The sequence below is a fragment of the Trachypithecus francoisi genome, unplaced genomic scaffold, assembly GCF_009764315.1.
Source record: "Trachypithecus francoisi isolate TF-2019V2 unplaced genomic scaffold, Tfra_2.0 Lachesis_group0, whole genome shotgun sequence".
NCBI lineage: Eukaryota > Metazoa > Chordata > Mammalia > Primates > Cercopithecidae > Trachypithecus > Trachypithecus francoisi.
In genome coordinates, this window is record NW_022681453.1 from 87545243 (window position 1) to 87567389 (window position 22147).

Sequence of the window (22147 nt, forward strand, 5' to 3'; positions counted from 1 at the left end):
ATTAGCCGAGCATGGTGGTGGGTGCCTGTAATCCCAGCTACTCGGGAGGCTGAGGCAGGAGAATCGTTTGAACCCGGGGGACGGAGTTTGCAGTGAGCCGAGACCGCGCCACTTCACTCCAGCCTGGGTCAAAGAGCGACACTCCGTCTCAAGGAAAAAAAAAAAAAAAAAAAGACTGGCTCCAACACAATTGTACAGTTTGCGTAACATTAGTCAGCCAACTTGTTAGACATTCCAAATCTCTTCAACCAGCTATCTTACAAAACCTTTTTAGCGTGACTTGCATACATAGACAGCAGAAATCAATCATTACATTTGTTTCCTAGTCATATACTGCAGCCTCCCACAGAATTCAAGAATTGCCTCTGGCCACTCCTTGTCATAGGATGAAATACGTAACAGATTGAGCTCTTGGCCTCCAAGCGGGGCTCCACCGACCCACTCAGCTTCACTAGGCACCAGCTGCGAATTGTAGTTCTTAGGCGGGTACTTAATAGGAATTCTGGAAACTGAATGAGCTCATGTTTGCAAAGCCTTTGGCGTAATTCCCGGCACAGAGAAAGCGCTCAATGAATGTTAATTATAATTATTGCAAAGCGCCAACGTGCACTGTTTGATTCGCACAGCCTGGGAAACGATTGGGTTGTCATTACTTTCTTAAAGTATTCAAATGGTTAAACTATTAATTTGTTTGGTTGAGGAAATGGGCCAACAGGGAAGGCAAAATGTGACTTGTTTTACCTGCGGGACATTCGTCTTTGGGTCTCTTTATGATAAAAAAGAGGACACCTTTCTCTTCAGTTCACATTCCCTGCAGCCGGAAGATGGCTCTAGAATACTTGGCAGTAAGACAGAATAGGCCGGGCGCGGTGGCTCACGCCTGTAATCGCAGCACTTTGGGAGGCCGAAGAGGGGGATCACCTGAGGTCAGGAGTTCGAGACCAGCCTGACCAACACGGAGAAACCACGTCTCTACTAAAAATACAAAATTAGCCGGGCGTGGTGGCACACGCCAATCCCAGCTACTAGGGAGGCTGGGGCAGGAGAATCGCTTGAACCTGGGAGGCGGAGGTTGCGGTAAGCCGAGATCGCGCCATTGCACTCCAGCCTGGGCAATAAGAGCGAAACTCCGTCTCAAAAAAAAAAGAGCTAGAATGACTCAGAAACCAACTGTCTGACTGCCTTTTTGGCAGGCCCTCTGGGCCCGAGAATCCTCCAGCAGCCTCTGGAGGAATTCCGCCAGAGGAAGTCAGTTGTCACGGAAAACGAGATCGTCTGCCTCGCGATGATTACGTCATCAAGGAGCGCCGGGAACAGCGAAGGATATTGGGGGAGGAGATTTCCGGCCCCCAGCCCCTCCACGACCTTATAAGGTCTCTTCCCATGATTCTCTCTTTCTCTTCGCCATCTCTTTTCTTCCCCTGAATCCGTCGCCATGAAGTAAGCACGACCCGTGGTTCCCAATCCGCTTACATCTTCGGGCAGAACGCCTCTCTGTCGTCCCTGGCATGGCTGTAGACACCCTCCCTGATGGACTTTCACTTTTTGTTGCAGGGTGGAGCTGTGCAGTTTTAGCGGGTACAAGATCTACCCCGGACACGGGAGGCGCTACGCCAGGACCGACGGGAAGGTAAAAAGCCGCGTCGGGTTAACCTAGCTTTTTGTACTCCGAGAAGGAAAGGCTGGTCTAATTCGGTTTGGACGGGTTCATTCCCCACATCACCATTGACCTCTGGAATGCTTCGTGGACGCTCTGTGGACTGGTCGTTAGGACCAGACATCTCTTAAGTGAACCAGCGTTGATTACTTACTGTGAGCCAAGTCGGACATCCGGAGGGGTTTATGTAACTGATGTTCCTGTGTAAGGGAAATAACTGAGGTACCGAGATAATTGGTAGTTTCCCTTGGAATCCCGGGATAGACAAAAGCAGAATGCTTCCTAGAAGGATGCACCACCCTGTCCTTTGCTATGAGTTTAGATTTCCTGCTCTCGAGAAAAGATTAAACGCAAGGACCTTCATAGTGTCACACAGTTACCTGCCAGTTACGTGACAGCCTTTTGGTTCTTGTGGGCTTCAGTTTTGTAAAATAAGCCAGAACTAGCATATTGATCTTCTAAAGATTACAAGCTCATTCAGCCTCTTGTACTTTGTATAAATAGGTAATTCCTTTGAATTTGTCACTCCAGGTTTTCCAGTTTCTTAATGCAAAATGCGAGTCGGCGTTCCTTTCCAAGAGGAATCCTCGGCAGATAAACTGGACTGTCCTCTACAGAAGGAAGCACAAAAAGGGACAGTCGGTAAGTGGAATACGCCTTGATATTGGGAGCTATCTCTTAAGTTGTCTGAGCTCTCTGAACGTTGGTTTTCTGCTGTAAAATTAAATCAGACTGTATGCGAAAGAGTTCTTAAACTGTAAAGCATCAGCGAAATGAAAAAGATATTATAAACTGTCTCTATACTTCTTAGGCTAGCAGCAACACCTAGTTGAAATTTTAAAGTCACATAAATTACATTAAGCACATTTGGGTTATAGGGCAGGGTGGAAAGGTTTAGTTTTCCAGTGGGAGGAAATTGAGAACTTACCATAATTTGGTTTTGATTGCAGTATTTACAGGATTAGTCCTAACGTAGCCATCAGTGGACTGTGAACCAGTCTACCATACTGGTTCATTCTCAAGACAGTGGTTTTTCTGGTCCTTGTTAAGTGTCCTTTTAGCTGGGTTATACATGAGAAAAAGTTTGAGTGCCATGGTAGGACTAGTATTTAGTAGGCTTGGGAATACTTAGCACCTTCTGTATGAAGGACTTTTCTAGGTATTGTGAGAAATAAATGCCATCAGACATAAAATATGTTGAAAGTTCAGAGGAAGGAGAAACTTAAAAGTGGATATGACACATCTGTTAGGGTGACTATTAAAAAGCAGGAATTACAGGTGTTGATGAGGATGGGGATAAATTGGAACCTTTGTGCACTGCTAAATACGTAGCAGCTGTGAAAAACCATTTGGTGTTTTCTCAAAAGGGTAAACAATTATCCCAGCAGTTCGACTTCTAAGTTATATCCCAAAACAGTTGAAAGCAGGGACTCATAACTTGTACATCAATGTCATAGCAAATCCGGGCTTGGTGGCAGCAGCTGTACTCTAGCTGCTCCCGAGGCCAAGGTGGGAGGATTGTTTGAGGCAACATAGGAGACCTTTAAAAAAAAAAAAAAAAAGTTATTTAGATGGATAATGGTGATAACTACACAGCGCTATGAATGTACATAAGGCCACTATACTTTTTTATTGAGACAGGTTCTCTGTTGCCCAGGCTGGAGAGCAGTGGCAGGATCACAGCTCACTCCACCTCAACCGGGGCTTAAGTGATCCTCCCACCTCAGCCTACCCAGTGGTTCACAGGCACATGCCACCATGGCCCAGCTATTTTTTAAATATATTTTGAGGAGACAGAAATCTTGGCGATGTTGCCCAGTTTTGTCTCAAATTCTTGGGCTCAAGTAATCCTCCTGCCTTGGCCGCCAAAAGTACTGGCATTACAGGTGCGAGCCATCCTGCACGGCTAAATTATACATTAAGAAGTTAAAATGAGGCCGGCATGGTGGCTGACATGCCTGTAATCCCAGCACTTTGGGAGGCCGAGATGGGCGGATCACGAGGTCAGGAGTTTTAAGACCAGCCTGGCCCACAGAGTGAAACCCCATCTCTACTAAAAATACCAAAAAAAATTAGCCGGGTTTGGTGGCAGGTGCCTGTAGTCCCAGCTACTTGGGAGGCTGAGGCAGGAGAATAGTTTGAACCTGGGAGGCAGAGGTTGCAGTGAGCTGGGATCGCACCACTGCACTCCAGCCTGGGTGATGAAGTGAGGCTCCATCTCAAAAAAAAAGTTAAAATGGGCCTAATGCAGTGCCTCACGCCTGTAATTCCAGCACTTTGGGAGGCCCAGGCAAGAGGATCCCTTGAGCCTGAGCCCAGGAGTTTGAAACAAACCTGGGCAGCGTAGTAGCAAAAACCCCAGTTTCTATTTAAAAAGATAGAAAACAGGCCAGGGATGGTAGCTTACGCCTGTAATTCTAGCACTTGGGGAGGCTAAGGCAAGAGGATCCCTTGAGCTTGAGCCCAGGAGTTTGAAACCAACCTGGGCAACATAGTAGCGAAGACCCAGTTTCTATTTTAAAAAATAGAAAACAGGCCGGGATGGTGGCTCACGCCTGTAATTCTAGCACTTGGGGAGGCCAAGGCGGACGGATTGCCTGAGCTCAGGAGGTCAAGACCAGCCTGGGCAACATGGTGAAACCCGGTTTCTACTAAAAATAAAAAAATTAGCCAGGCGTGGTGGCAGGTGCCTGTGATCTCAGCTACTTGGGAGGCTGAGGCAGAACCCCAGAGGTGGAGGCTGCTGTGAGCCAAGATAATGCCACTGCACTCCAGCTTGGGCAACAGAGCAAGGCTTGGTCTTAAAAAAAAAAAATAGGAAAACCAAAAAAAGGTTAAAATTGTCAACTTTACATTTTTACCACAATAAGAAAAATGTTTATGTGTTGGTTTGAGACAAAAATATTAAACAGGTAAATACTGCCATTTACTGTAGAAAAACTGCCATTTTACTGTAGAAATAAGATTTCATCTTTCTAAAAAGTTTAAAATTAGGATGTCTGTAAACCACCAATGTGCTTTATTTTTGTTAAAAGTTTTTAAGGTAATTTTGCATTTCTGTGCCTTAATAAACAACTTTTCAAATATACTTTGTTCTTGGACTTAAAGGTGCACTGCAAGATCTTTTTCTCATAAATACTGTAGTACAGATTTCCAATATAGAACGTACAGAAAATGTTAGATTCCACAATGCCTTCTTAGACATATCCTACCTAACATTTGGTGGCTCTCCTAACTTGAGTATTTCTCCTAGTGACAGTCCTTTGAGTTAAAACAGCTGAATTTGATAATTTTTTTCAATAAGTAAATTATTAAAAGTATAAACAGTCTTCATTTATACTATACAGTTCATGGAATAACCATTTTCCTTAGAGTTCAATTTTTTGTGTGTCTCTTTAAGGTAAAAAATGGCTAGGATTTGTAATAGAGAGCTTAATCCATAAGTGGAAAACATGTTTTATTTTCAAATAATTGTATGAATTATTTTTTGTTGAATATGAATATTAAAAGACTTCATTTGCCCTGTCTCAAAAGACTTAATTTTTCCTCCCTCTAAATTCTTGAAGGAAGGTTCCTTAGCGTGCCCCTCATCTTTGTTTTGCAGGAAGAAATTCAAAAGAAAAGAACCCGCCGTGCAGTCAAATTCCAGAGGGCCATTACTGGTGCATCTCTTGCTGATATAATGGCCAAGAGGAATCAGAAACCTGAAGTTAGAAAGGCTCAACGAGAACAAGCTATCAGGTGAGGAATGCTTTCATTATGAGCGTTTCACCTATTGGGATGGATTTTAGGTTTGGGTCTTCAGTAATTAAAGTTACCATATAGTGTAATATATTTTAAGCTGATTTGGTGGTTAATGAAAATTATTCACAAACTCTTTGGATTTAGCCTACAAATAAATGCAGGTGGGGAAGGAAGGAATATGGTCATTGTACTTGTCCAGTACAGTCTAATAATAAGTTGTACCACTAAGGAGTAAAGTGCTTTTGCCTTGTTATTTTTACCCCACAGGGCTGCTAAGGAAGCAAAAAAGGCTAAGCAAGCATCTAAAAAGACTGCAATGGCTGCTGCTAAGGTAATTATGGAGTTTCTTGACTTTCTTGAACAATACAACAGGAAAATTTTTTTCTTTTTTTTTTTTCCCTCTCTCTCTTTTTTTTGAGACGGAGTCTTGCTCTGTTGCCCAGGATATGGAGTGCAGTGGCATGATCTGATCTCAGCTCACTGCAGCCTCTGCCTCCTGGGTTCAAGCAATACTCCTGCCTCAGCCTCCCGAGTAGCTGGGAGTACAGGTGCACGCCATCACACCTGGCTAATTTTTTTTTTTTTTTTAGTAGAGACAGGGTTTCACCATGTTGGACAGGCTGGTCTTGAACTCTTGACGTCAGGTGATCTGCCCACTTCACCCTCCCAAAGTGCTGGGATTATAAGTGTGCGCCACTGCGCCCAGCTGGAAAATTTATTTTCAATCTAAATTGTGATAATGAAAGTTTCACCGTTTTAAGGTATTGATTGCAAGGCTCAATTGGAAATGATGTTGGTAACCAATTAATTGGTTCAGGTCTCCAGAGGCCTGGTCCTCTCCATAAGCCAAAGTATCTGTTACTGTTAGGAATTGGGAAAAATAAAGGTTGGCTTTTGTTTTTTTTTCCCTTCAACACAGGGTCTCACTCTGTAGCCCAGCTGGAGTGCAGTGGCACAGTCACGGCTTACTGCAGCGTCAACCTCCCGGGCTCAAGTGATCCTCCTGACTCAGCCCCCTAAGTAGCTGGGACTACAGGCAAGCGCTACTTATACACGCCCAACTAATATGTATTTTAGTTGAGATGGTTTCGCCATGTTGCCCAGGCTGGCCTCAAACTCCTGAGCTCAAGCGATCCACCTGCTTTAGCGCCCCAAAGTGTGGGGATGAGCCCCTGCACCCTGCCTGGTTTTGAAAGTTACTATGGTTATCTACATTGATAACATTGAGAAAAGTTGAGTAAACACTGTACTGTTACTGAGAACTTTTCTGTGAGGTTCTGTTAGGATGCGTTTCAGGATCCTACACTGCACTTGGTTGTGTCTTCTTACTTTCCTCCAATCTGTGATGGTATCTTAGTCTTTGTCTTTTCATTGTAAAGATGGCTTTAAATATTTAAGGGGAGTCACATTAAAAGATTGTCATTAGGAATGCAATTAAATTACTAAGAAAGTTATCTAAGCTACATAAACAATCTGGATGTGAGAGATGGGTAATAATAGGGTAACAAAAGGTTTGTGGAGTAATATCACGTTACCTTTTTACAGGCACCTACAAAGGCAGCACCTAAGCAAAAGATTGTGAAGCCTGTGAAAGTTTCAGCTCCCCGGGTTGGTGGAAAACGCTAAACTGGCAGATTCGATTTTTAAATAAAGATTGGATTATAACTCTAGGTTGTGCTGGATTTTTTTTTTCTTGTAACAGGCATGTTGGACTTTACATGGTCATAGGTGAACTAGTAAAGAATGTAAGACATAGGTATTTTATTAAAAAGTCTATTGCTCAGGAATAATGCATCCTATGAAGTAAGTCTCTTCCTTGGAGAGAGGTTAAGCAAAATGATGTAAGAAGATGGGTATGGTCAGATGCTACCTTTGCTTGGCTGGGGTGTATAGGGCACATTACAAAAACTTCATTGCCTTAACTCTGGTTACAATGCTGTAAGTATTAGGATGTTGCTGGTGCAGGGGCTCACGCCTGTAATCCCAGCATTTGTAAGACCAAAGCCAGGTGATCACTTGAGCTCAGGAGTTAAAGACCAGCCTGAGTGACATGGCAAAACCCCATCTCTACAAAAACATACAAAAGTGAGCCAGGTATGGTGGAGAGTGCATGTAGTTCCAACTGGGAAGCAGGGAGTGTGGAAAGTGGAAGGATCACTTGAGCCAGGGTGGTCAAGGCTGCAGTGAGCTGAAATCGTGCCACTATACTCTAGCCTGGGTGACAACAAGAGCCTGTATCAAAAAACCAAAATATGTACTTTAAAAATGATTCTCTTGTTAAACTACCTTTTCCCATGATAGACAAATTTAGTTTATATTGGTTTGCTTATAGTCATTGTTATCTCGCCTACCATTTGCTGATAGCTGAGTTGAAGGTGCTAAAAACTATCAGCTATATTAATCTGCTATTGCTTTCAGAAAGTAATGTCTAAATGAAAAGCACTGCTGCTTGAATAAAGAGTATCCTTAGCTAAATTCCCAGAGTAGTTTGTTGAACAGGGGGCTTGCCAGAGCCGTGTTAAATTACAAAAATGTCTGAATAAGCTGATATTCAAGAGATTTATTTACTTATTTTGAGATGGAGTCTCTCCTGTTGCCCAGGCTGGAGTGCAATGGCATGATCTCAGCTCACCGCAACCTCCGTCTCCTGGGTTCAAGCGATTCTCCTGCCTCAGCCTCCTGAGTAGCTGGGATTACAGGCACGTGCCACCATGCCTGGCTAATTCTATTTTTAGTAGAGACGGGGTTTCTTCATATTGGTCAGGCTGGTCTCGGACTCCTGACCTCAGGTGATCCTCCTGCCTCAGCTTCCCAGAGTGCTGGGATTACAGGTGTGCGCCACCACGCACAGCCCGAGATTTACATATTTAAGATGTGATAAAATAGTAATCACAGCTTACATGTGAATAATAGGCTTCTACAGAAAGTAGGTCATTTTTACCTGCCAACCTGTGCCAACTTGCAAGGATACAACAGTGGACAAATCAGTCCTCTTTAGGGAAACATGATTTTACACATATACTAGGTGAGGGTATATAGTGAATGTCAATGTTTTCCTCCATCCCTATCCTATCCAAGGTGATAGAACTTTTGTTTTTCTAGTGCATGTTAGCATTCAGACGTCCAAGTGTTACGGGTAAAATGAGTAAGTCCTTTTGAGAACCCGAAAATGTAAACTAAAATCAATATAAGAAATGTAAAATACAGGCTTTTGCTCATAAAAGCAAAATGTTAAGATTTTGCATGGTTAAGAGTCTTTTTTTGTAATAATGTTATGTTTTATTTAGGGAAATACTGGGAATATAAAGTCATACCCAACTTGAATGTAAAGCTATGCTTGCTAATATTTGGAGAATAAAATGGCCCCTTAAAGTACTGCTTTTCTGGGCTAAATGTTGGCTTTTAATGAAGTGGAGCTGCCCATTCTCATTACCCTTGAGTCTTAGGTAACCTGGGACCCAGAAGAAGCTAGAAAATAAACACTACCTGTTCTCACTATAGCAAGTTTAGCTTTTTATTCAGGAAGGCAACTTGGCCACTGGGAAAGCATTTTATTAAAACGTTTGTTTCTATTGGCTGAAGGGATAATGCCTGCATCAGCAGACTTCTCAGTGCTTACAGGTGGTGGTTTGGCAAAAAAGAGGGATTTTTTTTAACTCTTCTACATCCTATCTGTATTGTTTACAGATTTGAATGTATTCACTTAATAAATTTAATATCAATTAACTTAAAATGTTTATTTTTTTTGAGACGGAGTCTCCCTCTGTTACCCAGGCTGGAATGTAGTGGCACAATCTCGGCTCATTACAACCTCCACTTCCCGGGTTCAAGCGATTCTCCTGCCTCAGCCTCCCCAGTAGCTGGCACCACAGATGTGTGCCACCATACCCAGCTAATTTTCGTATTTTTAGTAGAGACAGGGTTTCACCATGTTGGCCAAGGATGGTCTCCATCTCCTGACCTCGTGATCGGCCCGCCTCGGCCTCCCAAAGTGCTGGGATTACAGGCGTGAGTCACCACGCCGGACCAAAATATTTAAAGACAGTCAATATGACAGGAGACTAGGGCTGGCCCAACACGTAGACCAGCTTCCTGGGTGCACAGAGGGTGCATTTGGTCTTCTGCTCTCACTGCCCCACCCCATGGGGGAAGAGGTGCATCTCCATTTTTAAATTCCTCCTTTGAGCTATAGTGGCAAACTCAGCAACTAAGTAGGTCCCAGGTCTGGTAGTTCCTTTTTCTTTCGGGACTTGATGGCTCATGTCCCTGCACCTGGAATCTTTTTCAAGGATGTCCAGGCCATCTGGGAATTGCTGCGTGTACACACACACAAAACACGCCCCTAACACCAGAGGTTGGGTGTATCATTCTGTTTTCGAGCCTACTGTATTCACCTGTCTGCCCGTCAGCTACTTCTACAAGGGTCAAAGGGCCTCACCCAGAGACTACAGACCCCCTGGTGGAGAAGTGTACTGGCCATTTCTGCAGCTGGAGCCCTCGGCCTAAAATGTTCTGGCTTTAACAAAGAGGCGACAGTGTCCAACCCCAGTCCCCGAGGAGAGATGTCAGCCCTGGGCTCCTGTGAGCGCTGCAGATTCGTTTCAGAGAAGAGTGACCGGGGTCGCTGCTCCGGGAATACCAGCTAAATATCTGAATTAGCATCCTCAGCACGCACTGGGAGACGCAGTTCAAGTCTGCTCCCCTTCTCGTGTCCTTATATATATTTGGTGCAAAATGGAGAACATTTTCCCCTACGTTTGTGTAAAAATATATGTAAATAAAGCTTTATAATAGTGTTACTGACGCCCTTTTCCACTCGCAATAAGATTGACTATATATGCTGATCATTCCAGAAAAATCTCGACTGTTCCTTGAGTACTCTGGAGCTAGCAGGTGCACTGAAAATGTTACAACTGTTAACTGAAATCTAAATGTCCATATGAATGGGCTATCTCTGGTCCCCTGTCCAGAGACTAATATTTTTCCAAAAGCCTGAAAATATGCTTTTATGATATCGGGAGTCTCAAGGTAAACGTTAAAAACGGACTCCTTTACCCCTTCGGATGTCTCCGATAAACTCACAACTGTCCACCAGCTCCCCCTTCACGTGGCTCCTTAGAAAGCGTGGAAAAGGGAAAAATGAAAAGAGAAACTGCCAGGACTTAAGATGTCTGCTTTAAAAATCCTTCGAGTTGCAATGAAGGGCCTACCCGCTTCCAAAATGTCCACCCGCAGTCCTGACGTCACTGGATCGGCTCCATCAAGCCAGAAAACGAGAGTGCGCTCCAATCAGGGCTCAGTCCCCGCCCTTGGCTTGCGTCACTTCCGGTGGTGCAGCAGCCATTTTGTCAGTCGCCAGAGGATCCCGCGCGCTGGGGAAGTGCAGTTCCCCCTGGTTACCAACTCGTCCCCTTTTCCTTCGGACTAAGGGAGCCGTCGAAGAGTGCTCGCCAAAGGCGCAGCCGTTTCTCCCTACAGTGCCGCCGCTCCTGCTGCAGCCGCCCGTAGGTAGTGGGCCGTTTTTCTCACCTGTCCCTGACAGGCGCCCTCAGGGAGCCGCGGTCCGCGATGTCAAGCGAGGAGAGCTACCGGGCCATTCTACGTTACCTGACGAACGAGCGCGAGCCGTACGCGCCGGGCACCGAAGGCAATGTCAAGCGTAAAATCCGAAAAGCTGCCGCCTGCTACGTGGTGCGCGGCGGGACTCTGTATTACCAGCGGCGGCAGCGACACCGCAAGACCTTTGCGGAGCTGGAGGTGGTGCTGCAGCCGGAGCGACGCCGGGACCTCATCGAAGCGGCGCACCTGGGTCCCGGCGGCACTCACCACACCCGGCATCAGACCTGGCACTACCTGTCCAAGACGTACTGGTGGCGAGGTGAGACCTGGCCCGCGGTAAGGGGGCGGGCTGACGACTCGTTGTCTGGGCAAGGCTCGCTGGCTAGGCCTGTTTGCGCACCCACGGGTCGGAGGGTCTCGGACGCCTTTGGGCGTCGGAGCTGCTGCCAGGCGGAGCCGAGAGGGTGGGGGACGCGAAAGGAGCCGCACTTCCCACAGGAAGGAGGCCGGCGAAGCTGGGGGCGGGTCCTGGCCCAGGGTGGGACCAAGGGGGCTTCCCCGGAGGCCGGGCCTGCCGCGGGGAGGGGCCGGACGCCTGGGCTGCGCCAGGTCCGCCTCCTTGGGCGGCCCGTGGAGGCTGAGGTCCCGGCCCTTCGGAGGTGGCGTTTGGCCCGCGGCAGTGAAGGCTGCGGGGTGCACGTTTTCAACTCGGCTGACGTTTAGAGGGAGGGACGAGTCACCCGAGGCCGGGTCTCCCGTTTCTTTAGTGCTACGCTTGGGTTTTGGCGAGCAGTTATGAGCTTCTCTGGACACATTCGGTAGTGTTCCTCAAATTTCGCCGCTGCCGCGTAAATAAGGCATAATGCATTTACTTGCAGAAGTGATAAAGCGTGATTGGGAAATCGCCTTGAGCGTTTTTTTAAGAACAAGAATTAAGTGTAAAAGATATCAGATACTCTTTTTTTGGTTGGTTGGTTGGTTGGTTGGTTTTGCGGTGGGGGGAGGTTGGTTGGTTGAGTGGACACGGGTTGCCACGTTCCCCAGGTTGGTCTCCATCTGGCCTCAAACGATCCTCCCGCGTCGGCCTCCCAAAGTGTTGGGATTTCAGGCATGAGCCACGGCGCCCAGCTTGATATTCGTAACTCTGAATGTTTTAATAATCTTTCCCCTAATAACGTGAAAAACGCGTTTGGAATTGTGTATCAATGTATATACGCAGAAAAGATACGATTACTGTGACTTTTTGATTGTCAAAAAATAGAGCTCTAAAGTTACTTGACTCTTTGGGAACCTGTTGTAGGGGAGGAGAGCAAGTGTCCTTGGCTTCTCAACCATCTTCCCTCTCCACAGTTGATGAATATTCAAACTGTCAGAATTAGTAACAGTTTACAGTCCCATTTAAGAAAGTTTTTTAGGAACAGTTCTGTCACTCTCCATATGGCTACGGAAAAGTTAATTCATAAGTCTTGGTTACTTCGTCTGTGAATAAGGAAATTACTGAATAGTTTCTAAATTATTTTCGATTTATAAACGTCAAGTTTATTCGTTTACGAACTACTGGATAATCAAATTCTTCCATTTATTTTCCATTTTAAACCAATATCTGAATTAAATTCCTATAAGGACAGACAAACGCGAAGAGTAAATTTGAGGTAATGAAGTAATCACTGCATTTTGTTTGGATGGGTTTGGGTAGACATTTGTTGAACAAATGTCTCACACTGAATACTTCAGGATTTGTTAAAGATGATCATTTTAACTATAGGTAATACTGCAAGCTTGTATATGCAGGATATAGTCGTTAGCGCTTGGCATTTATTTAACCTTCATAAAACCTTAATACTTAACTCCCGGAGAGAGAGTGTAGGGGGGCTTCTTGCTGCAGTGACACGATAACAGCTCACTGTAGCCTTGACTTCCTAGGCTCAGATGATCCTCCCGTTTCAGCCTCTATCTGTTTTACAGATGAAAAAACTAAAAGCACTAGGATGTGAAATAACACAACAAAAGTCACACAGCTGACCTTTATGATCTTACACTTTTCTTAACCCAGTGTTATGTGGTATTTTGTGTTCAGAATTTTCTTTTTCTAAGTTGATTATCTGTGAGTGATTCCAATCCCGTTTTTTGTTGTTGTTGTTGTTTTTATTTTTAGTGTGCGGTGTCTTAAAAGACAAAAACCTGAGACGATGTTTTATTTATTTATTGAGAGAGAGTCACTCTCTCGCCCAGGCTGGAGTGCAGTGGCGCGATCTCGGCTCACTGCAAACTCCGCCTCCCAGGTTCAAGCGATTCTCCAAAGTAGCTGGGATTACAGGTACATGCCACCACGCCCAGTAGCTGGGATTACAGGTGCCCGCCACCACGCCCGGCTAATTTTTCTATTTTTAGTAGTGACGGGGTTTCACCATGTTGTCCAGACTGGACTCGAACTCCTGACCTCAGGTGATCTGCTCACCTCGGCCTCCCAAAGTGCTGGGATTATAGGTGTAAGCCATAGCGCCTGGCCAGTACAACCTCTTTTGGTCTCTAAATCTTCACTCATATAACTGCTTTTTGGAGGAAACATATTTAATTCGAACCCATTGTTCCTTTCTTCCTTTTTTCTTTTTTCTTTTTTTTTTTTTTTGAGACAGTCTTGTTCTGTCACCCAGGCTGGAGCGCAGTGGCGTGATCTCGGCTCACTGCAGCCTTCGCCTCCCAGGCTCATGTGATTCTGGTGCCTCAGCCTCCGCAGTCGCTGGGGCTACAGGGGCGCGCCACCACACCTAGCTAATTTTTGTATTTTTAGTAGAGACGGGGTTTTGCTATGTTGGCCACGCTTGTTGTCTGGAGCTTCTTATCTCAAATGATCCGCCCACCTCAGCCTCTCGAGCGTGAGCCACGCCCCAAGCCCCATTGTTTCTTTATGTTCTACAAAAACAAAAAGTCTCTGTGAACCAATAAATTTGGCAAATTCCTAGGTTAAACAGGTTTCCTCGCCTTAGAAGTCAGAGGTTCTAATATGACAATGTCGATTGTATATAGCTAAAATTTTTCTGAATTTATGACTTCAATGTATACTTATAATCAGTGTGGGACATAATACAATTTGGAAAATATTGCTTGAATACTATATGAAGATTGAAAGTGTAAGGAACTTGGTGGCTGGGCAAGATGGCTCATGCCGGTAATCCCAGCACTGTAGGAGGCCAAGTCGGGCAGATCACTTAAGATCAGGAGTTCGAGACCAGCCTGGCCAAAATAGTGAAACCCCATCTCTACTAAAAATACAAAAAATTAGCCGAGTGTGATGGCGGAGTCCTGTAATCCCAGCTACTCGGGAGGCTGAGGCAGGAGAGTCACTTGAACCCGGGAGGTGGAGGTTGCAGTGAGCTGAGATTCCCACCATTGCACTCCAGCCTGGGCGACAGAGAGAGACTCCATCTCAAAAAAAAAAAAAATGTATAAGGAGCTTTGTATAATTCGGCATTTTAAAACACTTCTCAGGAATATAGTGTATACCTATATCATTTTAGCTAATAACCTTTTCATTTGTACCTCTTTGAAGATTTGAGGGTAATTTTCTGCCCTAGGTGTGGACAAGCATGTCTTGTATAAGTAGAATAATATACAGAAAATCCCATGACTTCTGGAGGCCTAGCTCTGCCATTTTACTAGATGTGACTTTGGACAAGTTACGTTCCTCTTAGGGCTTTAGTTTCCTCTTGTATAGAATGGAAATGAATTGTCTGTCTTACAAGGATGATAGTGGGGTGTGTGTATATGTGTATATATATATAAACTTTATTCCTGCCCCATCACCCCTGCCCCAGCATGCCGGGAGCTAGAAGTTGAAATTCAAAACCATCTTTTGTGAGTGCTTGTATACAGTCAGCTTTTGTTAGGTTGCATATGCTATTGTTTCACACAACCCTAAAATCTCATAGCTTTAAAAAAAAAAAGATTTAAACTTTCATTACAAGTTTTGGTTGTAGTCCTGTTCCAGGCTACAGATTGATTTCAGCTTTTTTCATCTGAAATTCAGGTTTAAGAGCAACATCCCTCTGGGACATGCTGTTCCTTGTGAGAGGGGACAAAGATCAGAGAACTGGTGCAAAATACTCAGTACCTCTTAAGGTTCTGTTCAGATATGGTACACATCATGTGTGCAAATCAAATCATATGGTCAAGCCTAATGTCACTGGGGTGGAGAAGTATTAGCTTGAGCCATATTAAATTGTTAATTTGTTTGGTTTTGTTTTGAGACAGAGCCTTGCTCTGTCGCCCAGTCTAGAGTGCAGTGGCACATTCTCAGTTCACTGCAACCTCTGCCTCACGGGTTATAAGTGAGTCTCCTGCCTCAGCCTCCGGAGGAGCTGGGATTACAGGTGTGCACCATCACGCCCTAAATTGTTAATTTGCATAGGTCAGAAACAGGTGAATATTGGCAGTTTCATGTAGTTCCTCTTGCATGAAAACATTGCAACTCACATGAAAATGAGTGGAGCTATATAGTCATCTTATGATTGGAGAAACACATAACTGGGAATAAACAAAAAAAATTACCTCAGCAGGAGAACATCATTTCTAACCTTATATTTTTTGGAAAAAAGTATATTTTACATTCTAATAAACTCTACATATTTTATGGGATATATACTGAAACATGTTAATGTACACAGACTAATATATTCTAGTGTTTTCAGTTAACAGTATTAAATTTGACTTGTTAATATTTTCATTGTAGGTATATTGAAGCAAGTCAAAGATTACATTAAGCAGTGTAGCAAATGCCAGGAGAAACTAGATCGATCCCGTCCAATATCAGATGTTTCAGAAATGTTGGAAGAATTGGGACTAGACCTTGAATCTGGAGAAGAAAGTAATGAATCAGAAGATGACCTGAGCAACTTTACTTCATCTCCAACTACAGCCTCCAGGCCTTCAAAAAAGAAGCCAGTATCCAAACATGAACTTGTGTTTGTAAGTGGTATTCTCCAGTCAGCTTTAAGATTTGTAACTAGTGTACTAATATTTGCAGCTTTGGTGACTTATTTTTCTCGAACCACTAAGACTGCTTATTGAATAAGACAAAATGGCAATGTACTGTGTTATATAAGCTGAACTGCCTCTTCATTTACCATAAATGTTCCTGTTATTTTTTCAGAATGAACTTACTAATAATTACCTGTTGGTTTGCTGTTAATTATCCTCCCTCCCTTCTTTTGTGATGATATATTGGTGCAAGTAGACAGATTTACGTTTCTGGAAGCAGTCTCTGGGTTTATGCCCCAAGGTAAAATTAATCTGGCAAGGTCTTTGTTTTTCACCTGCATCAGTTGCATACATCATCACATTTCTGATCAGTAAGAAGAGGCAGCCAGAAGGGAGATAAGGGTTTTCATTAGACCAGGTAGAATGAACATGGCAGAAAATAGAATAGGACAACATATCTTTTTATTTAAATACATAGGTAACAAAGAAAATATCAAATTATTCATACCTGGTAAAAGGTAATATGTAATGTGTCTTGTTTTAAAGTTTGTTAAGGATAAAAAATACAGGTGATATATTACTCCTGCTCTCAAACTTATTTTGACAGGTTGACACCAAAGGAGTGGTAAAACGTTCTTCTCCAAAACATTGTCAGGCTGTCTTAAAACAGCTGAACGAACAGAGACTTTCCAACCAGTTCTGTGATGTTACTTTGTTAATTGAAGGAGAAGAGTACAAAGCGCATAAATCTGTTTTGTCAGCAAATAGCGAGTATTTTCGAGATCTTTTTATTGAGAAAGGAGCTGTTTCCAGTCATGAGGCTGTGGTGGATCTTTCTGGTAAGGGTTTTCTATTACTCTTGTTTTTTGCTTGTAATGACATTCTAGAAGAGGGGGATATGTGTGTCTTCCACACAGACTTTATGCCAAAGTAAGAGAAGCCCATTTACAGCAGTAGACTAAGCTGAACTGAAAAGGTTCTTTTTAGCAAGATTTCTGTGGTAGAGTTATGGAAAAGGGTGTCATTTCCTTTCACTACCTCTTAAGTGAGACAGTTATAGCAGAAGAAGAATTTCTGGGATTTAAACTGTTAAAAACAGTTTGAGCTAAATCCATAAGTGCAACAAAATTATTACATTAAATGAATATGTTATTTAAAAATTGATTGTTTAAGCTAGGTGTGGTGGTGCATGCCTGTAGTCTCACCTACTCGGGAGGCTGGGATGTGAGGCTCGCTTAAGGTCAGGAGCTCCAGACTGTAGTGTCATTGTACCTGTGAATAGCCACTGCTCTGCAGACTGGGCAATGTAACAAGACCCTGCCTCTAAAAATAAAAAGTAAATAAAAATTGACTGTTTATGTCTTATTTTGTGGGACATGTAATCGTATTTTGTAAGTCTTTTGGTTTTTAAAGATTAATCATTAGAGTTTAAGTTCAATAATCAAATTATCAATATAGAAAAGTTAAAATTCCAGGTTTTTTGTTTATATCATATTGTTGTTGTAAATAAATTGTTTGACTTTCTTTTGGCTTTACTAAAATTTATATATTGGCTTATGAGTCAACAAATGAAAATTTAGGAAGAATTAAAATAAGTAGCATTATTTATACATTTTCTCATAATATAAAACTTGCTTTTGAATTACTTACATCAGTAACTTTTGAATTACTTACATCACTTTGAAGTATTTTTTCCTTTTTGAAACAAAAAAGTGTCTTTATCCAGGTATGTAAATTCTTAATTATTTAACCACTGATCCTTTTATGCTTTTTTCTTTCTGGTCTTATCTCTTCTGGGAAGATACATTTTCTCTTAGCAGTAGCTTTATGGTTAGAGAAAGCAATAATAACAGCCAGACGCAGTGGCTCATGCCTGTAATCCCAGCACTTTGGGAGACTGAGGCAGGCGGATCACCTGAGGTCATGGGTTTGAGACCAGCCTGAACAACATGGAGAAACTCCGTCTCTACTAAAAATACAAAATTAGTTGGGCATGGTGGCACATGTCTGTAATCCCAGCTACTCGGGAGACTGAGGCAGGAGAATTGCTTGAACCCGGGAGGTGGAGGTTGCAGTGAGCTGAGATCATGCCATTGCACTCCAGCCTGGGCAACAAGAGCAAAACTCCATCCCCCCACAAAAAAAGAAAACACTAACAACTTTCTCTATATAAATAAATATTTATTAAACATCCACTGCATACAAAGAACTAGCCTAGGCTCAGGGGGTGTACATATGAGTAAAAACTTTTTGTAGCTTATAGTTGGCATTACATTCTAGATTTGTGGTATTTGGTTTTTTTTCTGTGTTTGGTGACTCAAAGGAGAAAATACGTCTTACACTGAGCCATCTGAATATAAAAACCCATCACAGGTTATTCTTTTGATATGTTTGCTTTGGAATTTTTTCCTATATTTCATGCATCTGGAAGCATAGTGTTGCTCTTTTCTGGTTTCTCAGCAATTTATAGCAAATGAAATGTCTGCCTGAAAAAAACTACAGCACAGCATCCTAATATTCCAACATAATACATCATTTAATCTTCATTCCGTATGCATATTTTTGTATATTGTTCAGCAAATATTATGTGAGCCAATCATAGGTGAAATAGACATTATTTTACAAATATGTTTGATTTAAATATTAAGTAGATAAGGCCTGGGCATAGTGGCTCACGCAGGTAATCCCAGCGCTTTTCAAAGCTGAGGCAGGTGGATTGCTTGAGCTCAGAAGTTCGAGACCATCCTGGGCAACATGGTGAGACCCTGTGACTACCAAAATTTACAGAAATTAGCCAGGCATGGTGTCACATGCCTGTAGTCCCCGCTACTTGGGAGGCTGAGGTAGGAGGATCACTTGACCCCAGAAAGCAGAGGTTGCAGTGAGCCGAGACTGCTCCACTGCGCTCCAGCCTGGGCAACAGAGCCAGACCCTGTCTTAACAGCAAAATGTTTTTATCTTAAGTGGGTCATTTACGGTATCTTAGTCTGCCATACTCCTGGATGTTGAAGTGCCCCCCATAATTTTTCCTTCTGCTATAATTGTCCATTTCATTTGAGAGAGAGGAGATTTTTATAAAGTTTTTAAATTGTAAAAAAAAAAAAAAACAAAATGTACCCTCTTCATGATTTTTCCTTTTTATTTATTTTTAGATAGTCCCTGAAACAGAATAGGTTCAGAGAGGCTCCCTCCTTTTATTGTTAGTTGACATGTAATAATTGTACATATTTATGGTGTGCAAAATGATATTTTGGTACATGTATACAATTAGTAATGATCAAATGAGGGTAATTAGGATATACCTATCACCTCAAACATTTAGCTTTCTTTGTTGAAAACATTCAAAATTCTTTCATCCTTTTTTTTTTTTTAGACAGAGTCATTCTGTCACCCTAGGCTAGAGTGCAGTGGTGCAGTCATGGGCTCAAGTAATTCTTGGGCTCAAGCAATTTTCTTGCTTCAGCCTCCCGTGTAGTTGGGGCCACAGGTGCACACCATCTCGTCCAACTAATTTTTCGATTTGTTTGTTTATAGAGATGGAGTCTCACTTTGTTGCCCAGGCTGGCCTTGAACTCCTGGACTCCTCCTGCCTCAGCCTCTCAAGGCACTGAGATTACAGGGGGTGAGCCACCATGCCAGGCTTCTTGTACCTTTTTTAACATATACCATAAACTGTTGTTAACTATATACCCTGCAGTGCTATAGAACACTAGAAGATGTTCCTTCTATCTAGCTGTGATTTTGTATCTATTAACCAGCCTCCTCCTACACTCCCCTCCTCTCTCCCTGCCCATCTTCTTATAACCATAACTCTTCTCTCTACTTGTATAATCTAAGGATTTTTTTAGCTCCCCCATATGAGTGAGGACATTTGGTATTTATCTTTCTGTCCTTATTTTACTTAGCACAGTGTTCTCCAGGTTTATCATGTTGCTGCAAATGACAGAATTTCATTCTTTTTTACGGCTGAATAATATTCCATTGTGTATATTTACGACATTTTTTTCCATTCATCTGTTGATGAACATGTAGGTTGATTTCATTTCTTGGCCATTGTGAGTAGTGCTGCAATAAACATGGGGTGCAGGTATCTCTTTGATATAATTTCTTTTCTTTGGGTAGGTACCCAGTAGTGGGATTGCTGGATCATATGATAGTTATATTTTTAGTTTTTTGAGGCACTTCCATACTGTTTTTCATCCTGGTGTACTAATTTAGATGTTTACCAACAATGTATAAGAGTTCCATAACGATTATTATTATTATTACTATTATTACTTTTTTTTTTTTTTTTGAGATGGCATTTCACTCTTGTTGCCCAGGCTGGAGTGCAATGGTGCAGTCTCGGCTTATTGCATCCTCCGCCTCCTGGGTTCAAGCAATTCTCCTGCCTTAGCCTCCCAAGTAGCTGGGATTACAGGTACCCACCACCACGCTCGGCTAATTTTTGTATTTTTAGTAGAGATGAGATTTCACCATGGGCCAGGCTGGTCTCGAACTCGTGATCCCAGGTGGTCCACCCACCTCAGCCTCACAATGTGCTGGGATTACAGGCGTGAGCCACCACGCCCGGCTGTTACTATTTTTTGAGACAGTCTTGCTCTGTCGCCCAGGTTGGAGTGCAGTGTGCACCATCTCGGTTCACTGCAACCTCCATCCACCTTCTGGATTCAAGTAATTCTCCTGCCTTAGCCTCCTGAGTAGCTGGGATTACAGGTGTACGCAACAATGCCTGACTAATTTTTGTAATTTTAGTAGAGACGGTGTTTTGCTGTGTTGCTAAGGCTGGTCTCGAACTCCTGACCTCAAGCAGTCTGCCCGCCTGAGCCTCCCAAAGTGCTGGGATTACAGGCGTGAGCCACTGCACCCGGCCATAATGATTTTTTAAGTGTACACTTCAGTAGTATTAACTATATTCACATTGTCCTGTAATAGATCTCGACAATCTTTTTATTTTGCAAAATTGTCCATTTCATTTGATTAAAATGTTCTGCGGGGAATGTGTGTGTAAAAAAGATTGGAGGTGGCCAGGTGCGGTGGCTCATGCCTGTAATCCCAGCACTTTGGGAGGCCGAGGCAGGTGGATTACAAGGTCAAGAGATCGAGACCATCCTGGCTAACATGGTGAAACCCCGTCTCTACTAAAAATACAAAAAATTAGCCAGGCGTGGTGGTGGGCGCCTGTAGTGCCAGCTAACTCGGGAGGCTGGGGGAGGAGAATCCCTTGATCCCAGGAGGCGAAGGTTGCAGTGGGCTGAGATTGCACCACTGCACTCCAGCCTGGTGACAGAGTAAGACTCCATCTTAAAAAAAAAAAAAAAAAAAAAGATTGGAGGTAAACATGGAATACCAAAATTATTTGCCTGTTCTCTTTTGATGGTAGGATTGTAAGTGATTTTTTTTTTTTTTGAGACAGCGTGTTGCTCTCCACCCAGGCTGGAGTGCAGTGGCATAATCTCAGCTCACTGCAGCCTTGACCTCCTGGGCTCAAGCGATTCTCCCACTTCAGCCTCCCGAGTAACTGGAACTACAGGTGCGCATCACCATGCCTGGCTAATTTCTTTTGTAATTTTTGTAGAGACAGGGTTTCACCATGTTGCCCAAGCTGGTTTTGAACTCCTGATCTCAGGCAATGTCTCTGCATGCCCTCCCAAAGCTCTGGGACTACAGGTGTGAGTCATTGCACCCAGCCTATAAGTGATTTTTTTGTTTTGTTTTAGTTTCTTTTTCTTTTATGGTATTTAAAATAAACCTATGACCAGTATCTTTGTAAAAACGGTATTAGCTATTTAAAATGCTATTTGGAGCAATGCTAATGTTTTCATGGAAAATTTTTCTTATGAATTTAAACTTAGAAATTTAAAGGGTAGGCCAGGCACGGTGGCTCATGCCTGTAATCCCAGCACTTTGGGAGGCCAAGGTGATTGGATCGCTTGAGGCCAGGAGTTTGAGACCAGACTGCCCAACATGGCAAGACCATGTCTCTACTGAAAATTCAAAAGTTAGCTGGGCATGGTGACACACACCTGTAATCCTAGCTACTCGGGAGGCTGAGGCACGAGAATTGCTTGAACCCAGGAGGTGGATGTTGCAGTGAGCTGAGATCTCACCACTGCACTACAGCCTGGGCGACAGAGCAGGACTCTGTCTCAAGAAAAAAAGAAATTTAAAGGGTATTGGGTACATTATTTTGTTAGTATGTGATTGTTT

General features: G+C 43.2%; 2 protein-coding genes and 1 long non-coding RNA gene across 3 annotated transcripts in view; 2 read left to right on the forward strand and 1 right to left on the reverse strand.

Moving 5' to 3' along the window:
* Window positions 1–1284: 1284 nt before the first annotated feature.
* RPL24 (ribosomal protein L24) lies at window positions 1285–7071 on the forward strand. The gene is made up of 6 exons (XM_033211420.1): window positions 1285–1440; window positions 1555–1630; window positions 2189–2299; window positions 5262–5398; window positions 5669–5732; window positions 6947–7071. The coding sequence occupies exons 1-6, from the start codon at window positions 1436–1438 to the stop codon at window positions 7025–7027; spliced, it is 474 nt and encodes a 157-aa protein (XP_033067311.1). The 5' UTR covers window positions 1285–1435; the 3' UTR covers window positions 7028–7071.
* Window positions 1799–10745, reverse strand: LOC117083586. The gene is made up of 2 exons (XR_004437132.1): window positions 10612–10745; window positions 1799–3198 (listed from the first exon to the last, which is right to left on the reverse strand). It is a non-coding gene; the product is annotated as an uncharacterized LOC117083586 (long non-coding RNA).
* The window catches only part of ZBTB11 (zinc finger and BTB domain containing 11), a 31769-nt gene continuing 18938 nt past the window's right edge, over window positions 9317–22147 (forward strand). The window contains exons 1-3 of the mRNA XM_033211419.1: window positions 9317–11279; window positions 15690–15925; window positions 16545–16776. Of these exons, the coding sequence (XP_033067310.1) occupies window positions 10970–11279; window positions 15690–15925; window positions 16545–16776 (778 nt within the window). The 5' untranslated portion in view covers window positions 9317–10969. The remainder of the gene's footprint in view (window positions 11280–15689; window positions 15926–16544; window positions 16777–22147) is intronic.

Excerpts from the sequence above, each read along its gene's own strand:
- RPL24 (XM_033211420.1), top strand. Across the intron at positions 1,631-2,188 it reads ACGCCAGGACCGACGGGAAG|GTTTTCCAGTTTCTTAATGC; the intron begins GTAAAAAGCCGC and ends TTGTCACTCCAG. Across the intron at positions 5,733-6,946 it reads CTGCAATGGCTGCTGCTAAG|GCACCTACAAAGGCAGCACC; the intron begins GTAATTATGGAG and ends ACCTTTTTACAG.